At 36.8% G+C, this 23,548-nt stretch overlaps 2 protein-coding genes across 3 annotated transcripts; one reads left to right on the plus strand and one right to left on the minus strand.

Moving 5' to 3' along the window:
- Window positions 1-481: 481 nt before the first annotated feature.
- Window positions 482-23,238, minus strand: LOC123868429 (heparan sulfate 2-O-sulfotransferase pipe). The gene is made up of 7 exons (XM_045910966.1): window positions 23,160-23,238; window positions 22,661-22,874; window positions 18,790-18,928; window positions 10,337-10,493; window positions 2,237-2,361; window positions 1,780-1,934; window positions 482-894 (listed from the first exon to the last, which is right to left on the minus strand). The coding sequence occupies exons 2-7, from the start codon at window positions 22,833-22,835 to the stop codon at window positions 665-667; spliced, it is 981 nt and encodes a 326-aa protein (XP_045766922.1). The 5' UTR covers window positions 22,836-22,874; window positions 23,160-23,238; the 3' UTR covers window positions 482-664.
- LOC123868426 lies at window positions 12,527-15,899 on the plus strand. Of its 2 annotated transcripts, none has more exons than XM_045910962.1 (2): window positions 12,527-13,024; window positions 14,834-15,899. In XM_045910962.1, exon 2 carries the CDS (start codon window positions 14,933-14,935, stop codon window positions 15,857-15,859), a length of 927 nt encoding a protein of 308 aa, XP_045766918.1. In that variant the 5' UTR covers window positions 12,527-13,024; window positions 14,834-14,932; the 3' UTR covers window positions 15,860-15,899. The 2 variants fall into 2 exon arrangements, with proteins under 2 accessions (XP_045766918.1, XP_045766917.1); XM_045910961.1 differs by lacking the exon at window positions 12,527-13,024 and adding an exon at window positions 13,787-13,892.
- Window positions 23,239-23,548: the final 310 nt, after the last annotated feature.

A 23,548-nucleotide genomic window follows, 5' to 3' on the forward strand; every position in this document is an offset into this window, starting at 1 on the left:
GGGTACTAAGTCAGTCGATTGATGTTACTGTAAGTTTTTAACCCCCGACCAAAAAAGAGGGGTGTTATAAGTTTGACGTGTGTATCTGTGTATCTGTGTATCTGTCTGTGGCATCGTAGCTCCTAAACTAATGAACCGATTTTAATTTAGTTTTTTTTGTTTGAAAGGTGGCTTGACCGAGAGTGTTCTTAGCCATAATTCAAGAAAATCGGTTCAGCCGTTTGAAAGTTATCAGCTGTTTTCTAGTTATTACTGTAACCTTTACTTGTCGGGGGTGTTATAAATTTTTAATTTACACTTGTATATAATGAAGCTATTAATCCATATTTTCTCTTTTATTGCTACCCTTAAAAAAACAGCGTTGCAGCACCCCTCCACTTGGTGGACAAGGAACATCAAAAGAGTCGCACTGGCAGGACTGAAGGAGCCGCTGAATTCAGGCGGTGCATGACCATAGAGTAGGACAAACCGTGTCGTGAGCCTACAGTCTAATTTCTAGTAAGTAGTAGTGGGGAATAATGATGATGACCATTATAATATTTTTATCAATTAGGGTATTTATATTTTGGTCCGCTTCGATAATAAAGTCCGTTTTTAAAGCGTTTTTGACCTTTCCTGCCCTGAATATATTTTACTAAATAAGTTCTTAGTAGTAACGGTTTTACTATACATTGTTATAAATATAATTATTTTGTATCTGTCGCGCGTTGGGAGTAGGGACGGGCAGCGTGATGGAAGAGTCCTTGAGTGCTTTCAGTTGCAAGTAAAGCCGTTGTTTGCAGAACTCGTAAAATTCGATTTCGCGCGTGAAGTTCGCGCGGACGATTTGCTTCACGGCTTCGGAGACTGGAGGCTTGAATGCGTTGCGGTTGATACGGTTAAACGTGTTAAGCTCTTCTGAAACAGAAATACAAAAGTATATGTAATATTATAACTCAAAATTTAAAAAACCCCCGACACAAAAACCTCTATAAGAAAACTAGAAAAGAGCTGATAACTTTCAAACGGCTGAACCGATTTTCTTCAATTATAGCTAAGAACATTTTGATTAAGCCACCTTCCAAACAAAAAAACTAAATTACAATCGGTTCATTCGTTTAGGAGCTACGATGCCACAGACAGATACACAGATACACACGTCTTTATAACACCCCTCTTTTTGGGTCGGGGGTTAAAAAAACATATCGACGGTAAACTGGCAACTTTTATACCACCTATTATTGTAAAACGTGTATTTGCAATTTGCAATAACTTATGACAATGGTCTATGATGCTGATTATTAATAACCAGTACTATCTCAATTAGGCACGGGTGTGGTGGCGCTCTTTTTAAGGAAGGCCTTAGATGTCCAACAGTTGACATCCACAGGCTGATAATTATGAAATTAGGGTTGTTTCTTTCAGCTAAATATAGATTGTATACATTGCCATGTAGTTGAAGGGTGTACTTTTATTTTCTGGTTAGAAAACGATAAATTGCATGTATACTTAAAGGTATATAAAATTCGGGTTGAGCTTTGTCGCATTCAGCTAGAGGACCGGTTTCGATCGGAACTCAGAGCGGTGATAGTGGTTAAGAGGTCGGCCTTCGGGAGGTCGGGTGTTCGATCCCGGGCACGCACCTCTAACGTTTCAGAGTTATGTGCGTTGTAAGGAATTTAATATCAATTGCATAGTGGTGAAGGAAAACATCGTGAGGAAACTTGCATGCTACAGCGTGGGTAGGAGACGCACGCCATTCCTGGTGCGCAGAGGAAGATATGAAGCATATAAAGTTACCCCAATATAGTCTCAGCGATCCTTGGAAGAAGCGCGGGATGTACCGCTCGAATGCAAGCAGGGTGGAGTTCATGTCTTCGAGCACACCGACCACGGCGTACTGTTGCTCCACCACTCTTTTTGCACGCTGAAGCGCCTCTAGACTGTTGAAAGGCCTGAAAACAATTTACAAATGGATCTTCACTGACACTGTCATATTTTATTATAACAACGCTGTTACTTGCTAAGTAACTTAGACAAATTGATATGATTACTTAAGTGCTAATTTTGGCTGTAAGAGATTTTCACGTCAAATCAAAACCTACGTGCACTGTGTGACTGGGGTCATGATCGCAGAAGGAAATCATTGGTCCTTCTTGACAAATAACAACGTTGCTACTTGCTAAGTAACTTATCGACAGATTAATTACTAATTTAGGCCGTAAGAGATATTCACGTCAAAAAAAGGACAACTTACGTGCACTGTGGGTCATGGCCGCAGAAGAAAAGCGTTTGTCTGCGATGGTCGCCAATCCCTTCATGCGTCTCTCCCTCCAGGTAGCGGCACTCGCGGTCTCCGCTGAGCACGCATGTCTCAAAATCCTGAAAAACAAGTTAAAATACATAAGTAAGTACATGTCGATAACTGTGTACTTAGCGGACGTGGAATTTTCTTGCTTTTCCCTAACTTGTAAATAACTACAAACCTGACATTGGCTAATCTGGGTCAAGCCAGACGAAAGAAAAACGGACGGACGGATGGACAGACAAACAGACTGACAGAGAGACAACAAAGTGATCCTATAAGAGGTCCGTTTTTCCTTTTGAGGTACGGAACCCTAAAAAAAAGTTCATGTCCATAGTAAGTACTCAAAGTAGGCACTTCAATATTTCTGTAGGCAGAATTACCTACGTGCACATTAAACGCAGATAAAAAAAATTGGTTGTCTGTAAAGTCGGTTTACTGACGATAGTTGTATTGAATTGAATTGAATTGAATTGTATTGAACGTGACAACAAAGGCCGATTGTGCTTCTTTGTCGCTCGTTCCGCGCTCTCGCTTGCACTTCAAGCCTTACATGGAACGACTCATGCGGCGTTACCTCAGAGCGAGGTAACGCCGCATGAGTCATGTTTTTTCGTGCGTGCAGCCGGCTCTATCGAATTATAAGACGTTGTCACGTCAATAAAGCATTCTGGTAAGATGCTATGTAGACCACATGCCACCAATTTTGTGGTAGAACCTTATAAAAGTATGGTAGGTGAGAATATTTCAAATTGAGACAAGGAATCACAAGCTTAATTCGCTTACTGAGGAGATACCATGACAAAAATCAAGACACCGTCGAATTGTCGAGACAGGTATAGTGCGCGACAGGTTGAGATGGCAACCGGGGTGGAGACGCCCTGCAAACCCAGCCCCAGCGCTAACCAGTTACGGGTGAGCGAGCGTGACATGCGGGTGCGCGGGGCGTCCCCCCACCTCATAACTCATACCCCGATTGCCATCTCAACCTGTCGCGTACTATAGTCTATACTCTCTGTATGTTCTCAGTGAAGGTAGAATATTTTTAGGAACGGCTAAAGCTGTTTTGAGAATCATTGCACTCGAGGCAAATTGATTTATTTTCACTTTAGCAGCATTGTTGAATCACTGGTGATAATTCACGGTCGAGGTTTGAAATGATTTCTTACGACCATTTGGAAGGCGCTGAGTCTTTTAATAGACTTTCGTAGAACCTTAGTTTTTACAACCTCTGTAAGGACGTTACCCTATCTTATTGCGCGGATATCAATCATAGGTACCTACCTCAGAATGTTAGGTAGGTATGTAGGTTGATATTTAAAAATAATCAATAGGCAGACTTGGTAATCTATATAGCTTTTCAGAGGGTTTTTAAAATTAAACGAAATGATTTATTGTTAAAAATAAGTCTATTTACAATTTTCTCTAGATACCTATTGGGTTCTATTCACTGGAGTCTGTCACTTGATCCTGCATCTCAGGGTCCCCGTTTTTTCTTCTCCGTCACAAACATAAATATTAAATACTTATAACATACAAAGCTATACCAACTTTTTTAAGAATTTTATTGTTACTTAGTTTAAGTTCCGAGATAAAATACTTAATTAGAAATTATTTAGTTGATTTGATTTAAATTATAATTAGTCTCCTCATGAATTAGCCAACGAGTGATAGGAATTACCTAGTAGCACTAGTAGGTTACCTGCATAGTATACAGACTAGAGGCTCCATAGATTGAGTAAACCACAGATCAGGAATAAGCCTTATCTGTGGACTAAACAGACGAGGTCCCGTGCATTAACTAGGCATAATATTATTTGTTTATAACACCAGTGTAACCACTCACCAGAAAGAAATTACTTTTAAAATATATAATTAGTCTATCTTATTTTTTGTTCAAGTAAAACTAATTTATTTTTTGTTTGCTTAGCTCGCAAGCTGTCCTGTGTATAAACACACTTGGTTTAACAATAGAAGAATAATTAACAGGAGAAAATTACTGTCTTCGGACTGACGTTGACGCTATTAATTTTCTTGGTTAATGAAACCTTATCATGAAAATGTAATGCCTGACGCATGTTGGAGAGTCACTAATAGATTTAATCTTGGTAGGTACCTATCAATATAATATAATGAAGTTTAATGAAAAATGCTTTAGGTCTGTCTGTATTCTGTATGTATTGTCAGGATCATTGTTTTTTCTCAATGAAAAAACAATGATCCTGACAAGAATGACAGGAATGATCCTGAGTGTCAGATTCAGAAACTTGCACTATTGCGCTTGTTTTCTGCATTTTCAACTTCCACTAAATTGGTTAAAGACTACCTATTGGTTAAAGGTACCTAATATAAAATTATGGTCTTTCCACATTCAAAACTTTAATGGTATTTATGACGGGTCTGGATACAAAAACTGTTGAGAAGATACCGGCAAGAAACTCAGCACTTACCTACTCTTATCAAAAAGCAATGCTAGACATCCCAAGTATGTACCTACGCATCTATTTATTATGCCAACGATACAGCTATGATACAGCACTTACATTTCCCTTCAATACTCTTTATACCTAATAAGGCATAGATAAGTGGCAAGACGCAAATTTCCATGAAATGCTTTCCACCTCCGAATGATATATCATTGATATCTGCCAATAATTATCGATTTCTCTTGCTGGTTATATCGTGAATGATTCAGAGATATCTTTATAATAAGCGGGCACGCGCGTTCTCTTTGAAAGGCCGCTAGTCTCAGAGGCAATCGTAATAACTATCGATACTTAGCTACGAGTATGTTTATAAAGCCTTCTAAAATAACTTATTCTGAACCGTTATTGATACACTCCAAATTTTCACACGTAGCAATTGCGTTATGACCTCCGCAACCAGTTAGGCAAGGATAGGAGTACCTATATAATTTTTTGCAACTCTTGGGTTAAACTATTATTATTATTGCAAAACGAATGTACGAGTACCTAATCTTCGAAGTATGGAGGAATGGACATAGACTTGAGATAAATCGGCTAATAGGTATGCGCTGTAACAGTCATAAATCACAAGTTCACAACTATAGTTTCAGTTCCATAACCTACAAATGTAGGTTTATAAATATAAACCCTAATTATTGCTAAAACAATCCACTAGCTATAGAGTATTTAGTAGGTCTGTACATTTCTTAGGGATGAGTGCGATTTTAATTAACATCTGTTAACAATTGTGTAGATTCTGTGATAATGTGTATGCCAACCTATGACGATAATTCAAATTCAATTAAACTTATCAGCTAAAACTTAATTATTAGTTTACAATGTTATGTGTAACCGCTATCTGATTTAGTAAATCTTGCAGCTACCTCTTACATTTAATTACCTGTCACGCACTGTATCCAGACCGCTACATAATCCTTTTTAAATCCTTCCAAATATCATTCATCAAACGTCGTAAGTCACTCCTAAGCATAACACATGGTGATATTATGTAACATTATAACAGCGTTCCGTCTGAAGGATAGCTTAGATCGATTTTATTATCGCCTTAACGCTTTTGAGTGATCTGTTTTTTCCGAGACGGCATTTCACGATCAATAAAACCAATTTGTTGTCGCCGAAAAGATCCCCAGGTGTTTTTATCGTGTTTAAAAAAAGTCGGCGAATGAGTGGGTTCGGTGCACTCGAGCACGTAAAAACTGTTTTTAGACACGTTACATAATAAGTACTTGCATACATTCGTAGCCTAGCAATTAAAAGATTTTTTTATTTAGATTGTTATTGCAGCATCGTCGATGTACCTAACAGAACTAATATTAAATGAAATACATCCTGCAAAATCATTATTATTTATTCGACGCTAAAAGGGATAAACTACTCATTTTATAAACGCAAAAATTGTTCGTTTGTCTTTCAATCGCGTCACAACGGAACAACGCGAACGGATCGACGCAAGTTTTTGCACTGCTGGGCGATTCAGAACACTCGATTCGGTAAGTTATCGTACGATAGTCGATAAGATGTATTTTCCAAAAACACATCTTACATACATATAATCTTATATACATATTTTCCAAAAATACATCTTATCGTACGATACATAGGCTACTTTTTATCCCAGAAAATCAAACACTGCCGGGATTTTTAAAGCCTAAATCCACGCGGACGAAATCGCAGGCATCAATTAATAAAGTATTGAAAGGGGCTACACTATACTTAAAAACACATCTTAACGATATTATGGCAATGGTATGAACTTTTATGTATGAATTTTATAAATTATCTAGTCCTACCTAGTAAATAGTCATAGTCTTAAAACAAACATAATGCATGGTGCGCGCACGTAAATAGAAAAATAAGAGAAACACGATGTTAACATAATCTGTTGCACTTGGTGTAAGTGCACAAAAAGCTAAGTAAACAAATGGCATAACAAGGCAGCGTGAACAAATTGCGAGCACTTCAGATAGATTAGCCGGTGTAGAGTAAACTGCGGACGTGATTATAGCACGTTCGACAGCGAATTCCTTGCTTTTTAACCGACTTCCAAAAAAGGAGGAGGTTCTCAATTCGTCGGGATCTTTTTTTTTTTATTTTTATTTTTATTTTTTATGTATGTTCCCCGATTACTCAAAGACCCCTGGACCGATTTGGAATTGTTTTTTCTTTGTTGGAAAGGGTATACTGTGCAGGTGGTCCCATATAAATTTGGTGAAGATCTGATGAATATCTTCGGAGATGGAGAACAGAACTCCTCAATGGATAAGAGCAAATTGCTCGCGATCACTGTAATAGCTTAGTAAACAGTAGGGTTTTAACTGGGCATAGCATATTATAGTACAGTGGGGCCACTAAAAATTGTGAAATAAAAAATTTTCAAAAGAAAAATAAAACCGACTTCAAAAACCAAAAACACTAAAAAGTAGAAAATAATTTTTGTTTAGCTACACATGTAATGTACCTAGGTATGAAGTCGGGCGAGCTTCACTCTTGGATTTCTAATTTTGTTTTAATATGCTCGCTCGACTTCATACCTAGGTACATTACATGTGTAGCTAAACAAAAATTATTTTCTACTTTTTAGTGTTTTTGGTTTTTGAAGTCGGTTTTATTTTTCTTTTGAAATTTTTTTAGGGTTTAGTACCCGGAGGGTGCCAACGGGACCCTATTACTATAACTCTCCGCTGTCCGTCCGTCCGTCCGTCCGTCTCAGCGAGCTTGTATCTCGTGAACCGTAAGAGAGGTAGAGAGTTGAAGTTTTCACAGAATGTGCATTTCTATTGTCGCCTGAACAAACAAATAATAAAAATTTCAAAATAGCCAGCATGAAAATTAAAAGTTTTGTTTCTGTACAGAACCCTTCGTGTGCGAGTCTGATTCGCACTTGAACCATTTTTCGATCCATACGTTGAGATCAACGCTACACATTGTTAAGGCCCGTTCAATCAACCTATACGTTTTTTTAACAAACTAAATAAAAAAGGTTGATTACTTCGCTTTTCATGGTATTCGCCGCAGTAATTACTCTAGCTTTTTTTATTGAAAAGTGTTAAGGAAATTATAACATATTAAAAATAAAAAGTGTAGTATAGCATAAAGTTTGTAATGATGTTATTTGTTTTAGCCACAGAAACAAGTGTTTTTCTTGATTAATACATTAGTTGGGTACAGTACGTAATAGCTTGTATCCCGGAGAAGGGCATATATAAGCTACTTTTGGTCCCATAAAATCAAAAAGTTCGCACGGGATTTTAAAAACCTAAATCCACACGGACGCAGTTGCAAGTACAGGGATAGCTCGCCTTCTGGTGACGGACAAATGGACATAGACTACTTTTTATTCCTAAAAATCAAAGAGTTCCCACGGGATTTAAAAAAAAACCTTAATTCACGCGGATGAAGTCGCGAGCATGATAATAAATGTAGGCTATAAATGTGTCCTTATGTGATAGACAAATATACATTATATCATTCATAAAACGCCTATTTATTATATAGGTACATTGCAAATTAGGACGGCTTCTATGGTAAAGATAACTGCATCCAATTAGAGTAAGTAATTGGTATTGATAACCAACTATCATCGACTTGGGGGTGATGTCAATGAATCTAAGAATGTGCAATTTAGACGACTTCCTACTACGGACTAGGAACCAGCCAAGAAAATTACTACTAACATTAACCACTAACGACACAAAACGGGACTTCGAGATTTACGAGAATGTGGAAAAAGCATGATCCCGTTCGTCTTATATCGAACTACCTAGGTACTAGGTAGATACTGCTTAGGTACTATTTATTACAAAGGTGTGGAAAATATTAAAAATAGTAGGTTTTATGAAGAAAATACTTAGCTAACTTACCACGACTTTGTCCACGTTTTAAGTATATGTGGTTATAGCGTATATCACTCGGAGGTTAATGTAGCTATCTATCAGAGAATGAATTTTCAGAATCAACTTACAAACTCAGGAACTTTTCATCTTTATAGTATTAGTGTAGATAATGCACTGATGTTTCATTAGACATCTGCGCGACTATAAGCTCTTCTGAATTCTGTGACTGTTCATATCCTCCTGGCCTCCTCTCTCTTCGGAGAGAGTGATATGGACGCTATGCGTGGGTTGACAGGTTAATGTAATTAACCCAGAATTTCTCCCGAGATATGCAGATTTCTGAACGTTTTACTTCAACGAGGAGCGTGTAATGAATAGTAGATAAGTAAAACAACAATTTTATAGAAAATTCCGAGTTGATTACCCAGGTCTGTAAGTCGAGATTCTTTAAAATTATCGAGGGACCTTAGTACCATAATTTGGCAGCTATGTAGCGTGATGATCGCAAACACCTGGTTGATTGACACGCTCCTATTGGTTAGAATTCACTGTTGCAGCATGAATATTATAAATTCAGCCAATCACAACAATTGCGATTACAAATTTCAACCTAAGAGGGAAGGAAACTTGGAGGTCAAAGTCACTGAACATGCCAAATCTTAGGAGAATTAAATTATATATCCATTTGCAATCAAAACCAAAAAAAAAAGAGAAAAATCGGAGAAGATATAAATTGACAAACAAAATGAACACAAGGTACTGATTTATAGGAATTCTCTCTGTATCGTATTCCTCATTGCTAGGATATTGACCCCTTTTTACTATTCATATACATATAAAATTAACAGATTAAAAGGGTAAGAGTTTTTGTGGGATAGGTAATAATGTGTAAGGTTTCCAGATCATTCCGCTCCTTCGGCAACAAGTATTGATGAAACTACTTCTTTTCTACTACTAAACAACAAATAATCAGAGGGAAACTGGAGTCTCTTTAATGAAGCGATGAATACAGTGGGTAAAGTGCTTCTGTTATATAGTGTGAAACATATTCGGAGACGCGTAACGGATTGATGGCTCATTGATCCGTAAATTGGCTGGCGATCAACAAGCGAGCGACGAGGAATCAAAATCACAGCGTGAGAGTAATGATTCTTCTCTGAAACTCCTTGTATCAGGAACTTAAACTAAATAGGACACCTAATTATAACATACTAAGGTCTATTTTTGCCTCAAAATGTTGCAATGGGCTTTGTGTAATGATGTGCGGTTAATATTTTCGTTTAGTGTTAAAATAATTTTTATATTATAATTACTAGATGATACCCGCAACTTCATCAGCGTGGATTTCGGTTTTTCGAAAATTTCGCGGAACTTTTTGATTTTCCGGGATTAAAAGTACGTAGGCTATGTCCGACTCCGGAATGCAAACTACATCAGTCCCCGTTAAACATTAAAATCGGTTAAATGGCCCATCCGTTTAAAAATATCATGGGAACTATGTGATTTTCTGAGAGAAAAAGTAAACTAGTATGCCCTTTTCTGATGCGATCTGCGATACTATCATATATATATCATATCATATATATATCATATAATATCATATATATTTCATCTCAGAAATCGATTTCAGTCAGTTTAGTTCAGTCTGCTTATAAAGTAAATTAAATCTCATTAAACCAGATTTAATTTAGTATATTTTAAGTCACTCAGATGTTAATTAATTAAAATCTTACTTTTTTCAGCCAGGCGGGATCAGGCAGAGGCAGGTCTGGGAAGGCTCTCTTCCGTTCGACGTAGTACCAGGGAGCTCTTACGTAGTAGTACCAGGAGATTACTCGTTCTACGGGGTCGCGGACCACGTTCACGTAGATCGGAGAAGGGTAGCCGAATCTGAAAGTAATTATATTACATGAATTAAATTCAAATGAAAGAATTACCTATTAGTGTTTTATTACATGTACGCCAATTTGTAGATTTAATGATGCTATTTCAAGACTTACAACCAGTTCGAAGAGCAGATTCTACTCAGAAGAGTGGCAAGAATCTGGCTGGCATTTAGCTTACAGGCTCTTTGAAATGATATTTCCATCAATTTGGTCGTAATAATTTTCTTAGTCGTTTAGATTTAAATATAAGATTGTCAAGAAAACAGTTTCCACTAAGAAGACCAGCCTGCATATAATGGGGTTAAGTTTCCAAGAAAGTATGGGGAAAATGGTTCAACAAGCATATCAACACAATACATATTTCTCGTAAGTAGCAAGCCTAGGCTACCTCGCTGTTGTCCTAGCCTAGTCCTAGCCTGTGGTAGCCCCACTCCACCAGAAAGACCACTATGCCCCTTATGATGCCCGCGACTTCGTCCGAGTAGATTAAGGGTTTTCAAAAATTCCACGGGAACTCTGACTATCCCGCATAAAAGTACCCTTCCGTTTTTGGAATGTAAGCTATGTCAGAATCAGCTAAACGGATAGGCTGTGAAAACGTAACAGACGGACAAACACTTTCGCATTTACAATATTAATTTGGATTATGCTTCACAAGCTTCATTCTAGCGATTTGGGGTTTACTTATTGTAGCAACACTTTCTACCCACCGGCCTTCACGTTATTTGTAGTAGGGAGAAAAACAAATTTACGTATGGTATCACTATTGTGTCCGCCATCTTGTATACATCCCTGCCTCGACTCATTAACATTTTCGTGCTCGAGGCCTTCGCACGCAAACTTATTTTTCAAAATTTATATTATAATATTAAGGTTTTTGAAGCAGTTTATCAGGATTATAAAGAAGTTTCATCATGGGAAAGCGGAAAGCAGAGGAAAGAGAGGCAAAAATTAGGAAGAAAATAAGAAAACTGGAAAAGAAATTGGCACCAACAAGAAGACGTATAATGCGGTTACCTTCCAGCTCAAGTGACGAAAACAACGGTAAGTACCATTCGCAATAATTGCGCCATTAGACAATACTATGATGCGAGACTCCGCTTTGGGTTTTCTCCTTCATTTTTACGCCTTTATGAATATGATGCGAGACTCCGCTATGGGTTTACTCCTTCATAATTGCGCCATTACACAATAATATGATGCGAGACTCCGCTATGGGTTTACTCCTTCATAATTACGTCATTACACAATAATATGATGCGAGACTCCGCTATGGGTTTACTCCTTCATAATTACGCCTTTTATGAATGCTAGGATGCGAGATTCCACCTTGGATTTGCTCCATATTTAAGCTTTACAAGCTAGATTTTTAGACTGAACAGACTTACTTTATTTACTTACCCACTTTATAATAATTTTTATTTTTCATTGGAAGTGGGTACCCACCTTACTTTTGGTTTTAACAAAAGAAGAAATAAAAAACGTTTCGTACGTTTTTTCAGATGTCAATCAGTCGGAGAATGACGCATTATGTGATCCTTTGTCGGTGTATTTTGACACCACGGCCGTACATGACGATGAACGTCCAGACATCATGTCAGCGACGGCATTACCTGGAACAGCTGTCGAAACGACAGTTTTGCAAGACAGTGGTGCCGATTCTGCAGTCCCAGGTCCGGAGGGAAGTACTGACCCTGAACTAGATGGTTCAATTCTTTCATTGTTGGGTGACGCCCCTGAGAATAATAGTGAATTAGGACTACCTATACATAAGGATATTGCCACTAGGTGGCAAGAGATTTTGCAGAAGGGTTTAAAAGAAGACATTAAAAAAGACTTAATCAAATTATATCCTATACCCAATAATTTAGAAATATTGATACCGCCAATCCTAAATCCCGAGGTAAAGGCAGCATTAACAGAGCCTCTAGTAAAACGGGATTTTGCTATATTTCACAGACAGAAGCAGACCGGGATAGCATTGTCTGCTCTTGGCAAATCGGTAGACTCGATAGTAAACGACGCCGATAAAAATTTACAAAATATTGAGATAAAATCAGCCTTATTAAGACCGATTAGCGATGCCTGTCGCATTTTATGCGACTTATACCAACTTGAGACCAAGAGGAGAAGAACTCATATAATAAATTCAATAAATAATAAGATGAAAGACATAGTTATGGACACAGTGCCAGGAAAGTATCTTTTTGGTGACAATATATCAGAAAAGCTCAAGACAGCCCAGGGTATTAATAGATCTGGGCAGATTTTAAAGGTCATACCAAATAAAACACCCTTCTCTAATTCAAACAAGAATACAATGACGGCTACACCTAGCAATGTTAAGTCTTTAAACCAGAGGACCCCATATCGGAAAACAGCTGCACGTTCTTATATGGGGAAACAACGACTGCAGGATCGTGCAGCACCAGCAACGGTGGCAACAAGCAGCCGCCAGCGACACTACCGCCGCAGCCCGCCGCCGCCGCCCCCTCGACGTCAGAGACAGCAGCGCTATTGAACAGTAACGACAAGGTACGTTATGCAGGGCGATTGTCTTGCTTCTCTCAACAGTGGGAAAATATAACTAGCGACCCGCTTATATTAAGCTGGCTAGACGGTTATGAAATTCCTTTTATGTCTACGCCTAGTCGTGGTGATATACCCTATACTATTTCACATTCAAATCAGGAATTACTGGAATTTAATAAATGTATACAAAAATTATTGAATATCAATGCCATTTCGGAATGTAATCATGAGAAAGAGGAATTCATCTCTAGTGTTTTTTTAGTGCCCAAACCTAATGGAGAGAAACGGTTTATTTTGAATTTAAAATGTTTAAATAAGTTTATTAAAACAGAACATTTTAAATTAGAAGATTATCGTACTGCAACCAAAATTATGTTTCCAGGTTGTTTCATGGCTTCTATTGACCTGAAAGATGCCTATTACTTATTGCCAATTCATGTATCATATAGAAAATATTTAAAGTTCAAATTTAACGATACACTTTATGTATATAATTGTTTACCGTTCGGGCTGGCGACGGCGCCTTATGTTTTTACAAAATTATTAAAACCAGTAATGGAGTACTTTAGGTCAAATAATATACTAACAGTTATTTATTTAGATGACATTATGATTTTTGGAAAATCATATTTAGAGTGCAATAAAAATATTTTATTTATTAAAAACACGCTCGAAAATCTGGGATTTATAATAAATTATGAAAAGAGTTGTTTAACACCTAAAAGAGAATGTAAATATTTAGGTTTTATATTTAACTCTCAAAAGATGGTATTAGAACTACCCGAAGAGAAGAGGCTTAAGATTCAAAAATTAATTTTGAAATTCTTAAATACAGAAATATGCAGTTTACGTGATTATGCTAGATTTGTTGGTATGTTGATATCAGTCTGCCCTGCTATAGATTATTCCTGGTTATATACCAAGCTTTTTGAAAGATTTAAATTTTTATGTTTAGTGGAAAATCCTTCATATGATCAGATTGTAAAACTCCCAGATACATTGCATGAGGATTTGTTATGGTGGTTAAGACACATTATGAACGATTATGCTAAAGTACGAACTCATCATTATGAGTGTGAAATATTCTCAGACGCCTCTCTTACGGGATGGGGAGCATACTGTAATAAGAATAAAGTCTATGGTTTTTGGACCGAGGAGGAAAGAATGCAACATATAAACTTATTAGAACTTAAAGCAGCTTTCTTTGCTTTAAAGGTCTATGCTAAACATCTTACTAATACGGAGATTCTTTTACGTATAGATAATACTACAGCTATAGCATGTATTAATAAGATGGGTAGTGTACAGTATGCACACCTGGAAAAAATTACTCGTCAAATTTGGCAATGGTGTGAACATAGAAAGATTTTCATATTTGCATCATATATCAGCTCCAAAGACAATGTGGAAGCAGATGCAATGTCTAGAATGAAATTCCAAGAGACAGAATGGGAACTTGCAGACTATGCCTTTCAGGAAATTATTCTGTCACTAAAACAACCTAGCATTGATTTGTTTGCATCTAGAAATAATAAGAAATGTCCCATTTATGTTTCCTGGAAGCCAGATCCTGAAGCTTATGCAATTTATGCTTTCACATTGTCATGGACTCATCTAAATTTTTATGCTTTTCCTCCTTTTTCCATGGTATTAAAAATGATACGCAAAATTATAGATGATAAAGCTGAAGGTATTGTTGTAGGTAATACCGAATTGGAAAACACAGCCTTGGTATCCATTATATCAAAAAATTAAGATCTCTAAAGAAATATATTTTCGTCCAAATAAAGGATTGCTCGTATCTCCTTTCAGAATTCATCACAATCTGCACAGTTCACTAGAACTGATTGCCGTGAGATTGTCAGGGAGACACTACTAGGACGACAACTTTCCCCAAGATCTGTGGATATCATGTTAGCATCATTGACGGATAGTACATATAAGCAATATGATGGCTGTATTAGATCATGGATTAAGTATTGTGAGATTAATAACATATGCTATCATTCTGCATCTATTTCGGAAATAATACATTACCTTAGTCAACTTTTTGATCAGGGAGTACGGTATGGCACTATTAACTCTCATAAAGCAGCAATAAGTTTGTTAATGGGAAATCCCATAGATGATAATAGGATAAAGAGATTCATGAAGGGAGTATATAGGTTACGACCTCCCACACCTAAATATGATATAGTTTGGGAACCTAATATCGTTTTAAATTATTTAAGCCAATTCTGGCCCAACCATACATTAAGTTTAGAAGATTTGTCAAAGAAAACAGTCACGCTTATTGCTTTAGTAACGGCTCATCGTGTCCAGACCATCTCCCTTATCAAAATCAGTAATGTGGTTATAAACCAGGGTAGTGAAGTTATTATTAAAATACCGGATTTTATAAAGACTTCTGGACTTAACATAAATCAACCTGTATTAAAACTCCCTTTCTTCACTCCCCGGCCTGAGATTTGTCCAGCGTTAAGCATCATTGCTTATTTGAATAAAACTGCACCTTTACGTGTAAATAACCAAGAACGATTATTCTTAAGTTATAAAAAACCTCATCAGGAGGTTTCCTCCCAGACTATAAGTCATTGGATAAAGTTTATTTTGGGTAAAAGTGGCGTTGATATATCGATTTTCAGCGCGCATAGCACTCGCCATGCATCTACTTCATCTGCCAATAGAATTGGAGTCAGTATTGAGGTAATAAAAAAGACAGCTGGTTGGAGTGAACAATCGGGAGTTTTTGCAAAATTCTATAATAAGGAGATTATTAACGATCAAAATTCATTTGCTCGATCCATTCTTACGAACAATAATAATAATTGTGACTAAATTAAGTAATCTGTTTGTAATGTAGTTATAAGAACTGAAACTTTACTTTAGCATGGTTTTTTTTTTGTGATTATAAAATCAATGATTATTCTTCTACTATAACTTCTATGAAGAAAATCAATAAAAATAATATATAATAAGATACTTTTTAGTGTGTCATTTTATACTACACAGGGTCCGTCTTACCTACCTATTTCTTCAATGTATTATTTTTACTATGAACAGCTATAAACATCTACAATAAGTAAACCCCAAATCGCTAGAATGAAGCTTGTGAAGCATAATTTATGATCAAACGAACTTACCTGTAAGTGAAGTTCGATCCAAATTATGCGAGCAAGCTTCATTCGACGCGATTTGGGAGAACCCACCCTAATCTAGTGATGATAAAATATAATACGCGTGGTCGTATTTGAAATAGACCCTCCCTATGCATATATATACCTACATACATCATGTAAAAATAATAACATCATAAATAGGTATTGCCCCAGGGTATTATTTTATTTCAGGTACCTAACTAGCTTTAAACCAATGAGTCGAGGCAGGGATGTATACAAGATGGCGGACACAATAGTGATACCATACGTAAATTTGTTTTTCTCCCTACTACAAATAACGTGAAGGCCGGTGGGTAGAAAGTGTTGCTACAATAAGTAAACCCCAAATCGCGTCGAATGAAGCTTGCTCGCATAATTTGGATCGAACTTCACTTACAGGTAAGTTCGTTTGATCATAAATTATCGTTCGCTGCTCTAACTAGAGTACAGACGTAAATAATACCTACCTGTTAATTACCTACTATAAATATTATAATCTAATCTATGTGCTAATTAGCGAAACATTGTAACAAAATTTCTCCTATCCTGTTATTTTCTTCTGAACAATAGATTAAGTGGGGAGCACGAGCGGTTTCCGAGTGGGTATAATTATTCGGTTGTATAGAGAGTGACTGTGTAATCATCCGCGCAATTACTGTCGATTTACATTAATCATGTTAGGTGCTTGCCACATTAAGCCTATAAGACCTTTTTACTAATTTTAATATAATATACCTAAATAATAATAAAAATTAATACCTAATCAAATTAAGTATTAAATTTTATCTTTCTTTTTCTAATAAGCGGTTCTTACTGGTAGCTTCTTAATTCTCAAAACATGGCACAACGCTCAGAAATTGTATCTCTGTAAATGTGGAAACTTGGGTATATTTTCACACAATATACTTAGACAAACAGACAGACAGACAGACGGACGGACGGACGTACCGACGGACGTACCGACGGACTGACGTACCGACGGACTGACGGACGGACCGACGGACGGATCGACGGACGAACGGACGTACAGGTTTTCGTTTTGCGAAAAATGTGTATTTTTAAAATTACAGGGGCTCATAGATTTGTATGTGAATTTTTAAGACCGCGTCACTTTGAAACCGAATATTTTAACAGAAATCTGGAAAACCACATGCATAGATATTAGTTCCTAGAATGTGTCTGCAAAATTTCATGGACTTTGGTTGCTTAGTATTCAAATGAAATTGGAACTACGTTTGTATGGAGCGAGTGACGGATAGACCCCTCTTAAGGTATCTTTCATTAGTTACACCAGACTCTTCTTAGGAGATTGCCATAGAAGGCGCAGTTTTCAGTAGGTTCTGAAATGCAGTGAAATCGAGCAGTGCCGAGCGCACCGTAAAATTGCGTACACACTACGTAGAAGTTACGTCAGAGTCGACCTCTGATGTTTGTGACAGAGTTCCAAAAATCTTCTCAAGAGGATGAAGGTTCTCTCTTGCTATTTGAATCTTGGTATGCTATTTATTATCTTAAGTGAGACTAATCGTTTCCTTTAGTGTGAATCCGTATGTGAGTTCTTTGTATTGATTCGTGAATTAGCATTGTGTGTTAGCGGCGCTTAAATATTTATTCCATATCCAACTGACAGTTACATTTTGATTGATGCTTGCAATTCGTTTTTTCTGCTACTAGAAATTAGTATGCTCTTAATATCTGCTATAATTTTTGTCTTTTTTTTTTGAACAAATGAAAGTGTAATTTCTTTAAATCTCCGAGTTGAAGTCGTAAAATTCTTGTTTTTTTTTTTAAAATATCTGAACAGACCTGACCGCAATTTCTCGTCTGGTGGAAAGTCATTTCAGGCTTAGATAAATGCCATTTACCTAAAGTGAACCTATTCATAAGAAGGCAGCCCAGTTGAATGAATTCTATTTATTCTATTCATTGCTTGTGAGGACCAAAATGGAGCTAAATCATTTCATATGCATATTTGGTTTTTGAGATACCAAATATACATATGAAAAGTGTGTCAAATGCAGCAGTAAAGTACTAACACAAAATAATAATATACCTAATACTTAAACAAGAGACAAGGACCGTTCCTAGTTGGATAAATTTTATAAGATCGATATAATATTGTAACTTTTAATATAGCAGCTGTTGTTCTTTTACATCTTTGAGAGTTCTTTACATTTTGTACAAGCGATCGCCAGCGACTTTTTCCCAGTGCGTTTGTGTGCCTATTTTTTTTTTAACTCGTCTCTTAATACAAGAGGCGGTTGCTACCTCTGACGTAGTGTCGGATACGTTTGTAAATTGTTTTTTTTTTTTTAAATTTTATAGTATACTAGCGACCCGCCCCGGCTTCGCACGGGTGGACATTTCTATTTTCCGGGATAAAATATAGCCTATACGGATTCGGAAGAATCCCTCTAAGTAATGTTAAAAGAAATTTTGAAATCGGTCCAGTAGTTTTTGAGCCTATTCAATACAAACATACAAAAATACAAAGGTTTCCTCTTTATAATATTAGTATAGAAAAAGTACTATATTTGTGTGTCTATTATCACGCGAATGTTGAACAGGCCTTCTATTACTCTCTATATTATGGTAACAGAAATGGAATACCTGGTAAAGTTGGTGTAGCAGACGTGCTTGATGTAGGAGGCGGGTGGTGTGTGCGCTGACACCACGCTTACGAGCACTTGCTGGTCCGCTGGCGCGAGCCTGATCGTTTCCACTCGCTGCACTGCATCTCGGTGGAAACCTACACATATCAATAGCCAAAATAAATAGACTGTAAAGTAATACATATAAATATTTGTATAGAAGCAGGTGTTACTTTGCGGAAGTCCAACAAGGAACCAAAAGCTTAATTTTCTATAATCCACTAAACAAGACAAATCTGTATGGTGCAGCATGCGATATGCGATATGATATTGCGTGGTGGCGGTGCGTATTACTTGCTTGGTGGCTGGCTTTTCCTGCATGTTTAGCAGTAAGGGGGCGGGCGGTGCATATCGCATGCTGCATGTTGTTTTTCGACATTTCGCACGATAAATCAAAAACTATTATGTATGCATTAAAAAAATTTTTTTTTGAATGTACAGGTAAAAGCCCTTTCATAATTTATGATAGGTACACCACTTGATATAATAACCTTACTTTGAAAGTTGAAAATAAGTAGGTACTAATTATATTTTGTTCATAAACACATTTAATTTTTTTTGTGTTCATATGAGACCTATCTACCTGCCAAATTTCATGATTGTAGGTCAAGGGAAAGTACCCTATAGGTTTTGTTGACAGACACGGCGGACAGACAGACAGACAACGAAGGATCGAAGTACAAGGGTTCCATTTTCCTTTTGAAGTACGGAACCCTAAAAATGGTGAACCTATATTTATACACGTATAGAGTGAGCTTGTATTGTGCGAAGCTTTGCCCTTTTGCCCCGTTTGCCATATATGGAAGACAGGGGACTGCATTCATGTAGTGCACTGTCCTTGTTTCATGAGATCCTTCGTATGTCCATCACTACCATAAACAGACATTATAATAGCGGTCATTGTAATTTGACCACTCTCAAGGTAAGGAAGCTAGGTACTTAGTCAATTTGAATAGATGAGTCACATTACAACTGAGTAGAGGTACAAAATACAAGTCATTCTATTAAACTGCTTCGCTGAATAGAAATTTTGATTAACTCTCAAGTCGGAGGTCCCGGATCCAATTCCTGAGTCAGAGAACTTAAGGATTCCTAAATTAACTCTGGTGTGGTTGGAAGTCTACAGTTAGTTCTACTCTGTTGACAAAACCGTGGTGCCAAAATTTCTGGCACGATAACGCGCTACTGTAAATATGTGTATACCTAACCGTTCCAGGTCCAAACATTTCCTTCAGGTTAGATCAATCGCTTCTGTATCGCATCTGGGTAAGTACAACATGCAAGTCATTTCATTACTTCCTTTGAATGGAATCGTAATTGCCTTTGAAAAGGAGTTAATTTATACAAATGGATAAAAGCAAATTACTTTCAAGAATTAAAAGTAAAAGTTATTCAGCGATGTATAAATATCAATATAATGAACTAAAGGTGTGTTTACACATTCGCAAAAGAGCACGTCGAGTGGCGAATGGAAACGCGAGCTACTTAGGTTCATTTCATACATTCAGCTCCGATCTCGTTTGGCAACCCCGCTTTACATGATGAGGTTATGTGCGACATGCGATGACTGCGATATGTGTGCGATGACTTAAAACGCGGAGACATAATTTGCGATGGTAAATACAGATGTTAAATACACATGGTAAATACAGGGTAACGAAAATGCCAGATGGTAGCACAGCCATTTACTCATGTGCCGTAGCAGGATGACAATTACAGTAAGTAGGTAGGTATATGACCGCATAGAATGATCGCCTCTTTAACTCAGATTAGTTAATTAACAGTAGCTCTACATTAAAAGTCAGCAAATCACATCGTCATCTACACAAATATTATAAAGAGATAAAGGTTGTAAGTTTGTTTGTAGGAAGTAATCTCTGGAATTACTGAACCGATTTTGAAAATTCTTTCACCAATAGAAACCGGCATTATTCTTGAGTAACATAGGCTATATTTTATTTTCAAGCACCAAAGCTGGGGCGGGTCGCTAATCGCTATAGTCTGATATAATCAGCGATTATTACCATGTGATAACTACGTGTTAATCCCGCAACTTAGTTACTATTACCTGAATAAAAAGTTTCCATTTTATTCTATCAGAACTCCTCAAGTGTTTGAAGAACTCGTCATTGAATTCGATTAAAGACGGCGTCTTTTCGACAGCAAACAATGTAAACACAATTATTACGATGAGACAAAAAAGGTCATCATTAACGCAATGAGGTTTCAAACATCATTGTGTTAGATGAGACAATGCATAGGAAGGCTCAATGTTTTTTTTGACTTGTCTTCACCTCGAAGTTCAACTAACCAAGTAAAAGAAAAATATAATTTAGCATTGTTATGTAAATCGACAGAGGCTGATATTTTTTTAAACAATAAGTCTTAATTAGTTTGAGTTTATAATTATAATATTTAAATGTAAATCCCTATCACCCCACAACTTGGTAATCTAGATCTAAATCTAGAGGTAAATCTTAGATCTCCATATTTTGCTTTTTAACCCCCGACCCAAAAAGAGGGGTGTTATAAGTTTGACGTGTGTATCTGTGTATCTGTGTATCTGTCTGTGGCATCGTAGCGCCTAAACGAATGAACCGATTTTAATTTAGTTTGTTTTTGTTTGAAAGGTGGCTTGATCGAGAGTGTTCTTAGCTATAATCTAAAAAAATTGGTTCAGCCGTTTAAGAGTTATCAGCTCTTTTCTAGTTTTCTTGTAGAAAAGAAGGTTAGATAACCGCTAGGTTCATAATATTATGTCAATAGACAAATGTCAAGCTGTCAAGATGGACGTTGCCTAAATACATAATTATTTATTTGAAAATGATGTTTTGGAAAACTCAAATACTTTGGATCGTCGGGGGTGTTATAAATTTTTAATTTACACTTGTATACTTTTTATTTTGAGCTGGATGACGTTACAACCCTCCCTATTATTTTATTTTTTCTTTACACGACTACCCACTAATGGTGTAATGATTTCAGGATTTATTGTGAGTTTCTTTATTCCACCCATAACTTCTTAACACCTGAACAGATTTGGATATAATATAGGGTATAATTTATTAGAATTCTTCCATCATCGCTATGAGACTAATTTCTTGAAAAATAAATCAATATGGCAGAGCAGTGGTTTTTTATTATTTTTTATTATTACATGCTAAATGCTAAGTCATGCATAATTTTTTTCTGCTCCTGTGTTACTTTTAGTTTCTTTAAGTAGATGCCTGGTTCTGGTTGAGTGCCCAGGTTTGTTAACCTGATAATAAAACCAAGACTATCTACATCCTACAACTAGGTACGGACTACATTATGTTTTCACTATGCGCATAGATAAAATCTTGGCACTTGGCGGCCGAGATAGTTTACAAAATTTATGTTAGGATCCTGTTTTGCCTTCATTGTTATTTTTGCCGGCAATAGCAAAACTTAAAACCTGTAGGTACATCTACAACGAGTTGGTAATGGGCTGATATCCAGGAGTATTTAAAAAAAATCGTAAGACAGTAAACAAGCGGCGTTTTAGGAACACGCCATTTTGGTCTGTCATCAATAATTATAATAATGAATTATAACAGCAACATCGAAACTTACGGAAACCACTGAAAATTTTTCGTGATAGGTATGCCTGTGATATAGCCAAGTGTCCACTGGCACTTACCTACTTCGGCAATTTCTTGCTACTGGTTACCTACTTGCGAGTGGACCGCGGTAACCTTATGCAAAGGCATACATACATTAACGTCGGATACACATACCTTTACGTAAAATCCTAAGTATAATGAAAAAAAAAAAAATACGTTAGAAATAACTACAACTAAATTACTTACCAAATTGATTTCTAATAGCCAATCGCCGTAGCAGTTCCATGAAGGTCTGACTCCCAACCTTCGGCACCCGGTTGAAGAACAGCAGCTCCACATCGCTCCGCGCCGTGTTGTTCAGCTCCCATGGGTCTGGTAACAGTTCTTCCTGTAACTCCTGCTCTACTTCTTCGGACCTCATGATTTCCGATTCGAGAGTGCGCTGTGGTTTGCTGCGCTCCTAGTAACAAGTATAAAATTAACTAATAATTTGGCTGTCATAAATAAAACAAATACTTGCTGCCTTATGATCAGAAATATCTAAATTATGTGTTAACACAGAGATATACCATCTTACAGGACCGGATAAATTTTAAGATTGCTGCTTATAAATTCAGTTCACCTTCGTGATCTTCGTGAGTAAATAAATCGACGGAAAGAAGGGAAAATACGGGTTTTGAAAGGAAAATTTATGCTAAGGGACGTGTCACGTGTTTTCGACATTAATTACTTCCTCGGTACTTACAGCGCCTGTGTTCCTTCGTAGTGCTTCAAGGGCCTCTTTGTATTCTTGCGCCGATGCGTACGAGTGCTCTGCTCTATCTGTTTGAATTCCTGTAACAAAAAAAAACACACATTCGAATTAAGAACATCCTCCTTTTTTTTAAGTCGGTTAAGAATAAAATCGATTCAATAAATGGCGGTAGAAGCTGTAATAAGACTGGATGGTGTAAATTTTTAAGTTTATTCCCTAATTTAACAAATAATCTACATTTTATCCCGGAAAGAGTTCTCGCGGGACTTTTGAAAAACGCATATTCACGCAGATCGAGTCGATGGCATCTTCCTAGTAAAAGATAAGAAAAAATACGAGGCACGATCGTGGTAACTGGTAACTTTAAACATACCTAATTG

The sequence above is a fragment of the Maniola jurtina genome, chromosome 9, assembly GCF_905333055.1.
Source record: "Maniola jurtina chromosome 9, ilManJurt1.1, whole genome shotgun sequence".
In the NCBI taxonomy this organism is placed as follows: Eukaryota; Metazoa; Arthropoda; class Insecta; order Lepidoptera; family Nymphalidae; genus Maniola; species Maniola jurtina.

Bases quoted from the DNA above. Each gene is read 5' to 3' on its own strand.
- LOC123868429 (XM_045910966.1), bottom strand. From the start codon at position 22,835: ATGAGGTCCGAAGAAGTAGAGCAGGAGTTACAGGAAGAACTGTTACCA. The intron at 10,494-18,789 runs GTATTCCATTTC...AATTACTTTCAG, and splicing joins TGCTACACCAACTTTACCAG to ATTCGGCTACCCTTCTCCGA. The intron at 895-1,779 runs GTAACTTTATAT...CTGTTTCAGAAG, and splicing joins ATCGCTGAGACTATATTGGG to AGCTTAACACGTTTAACCGT.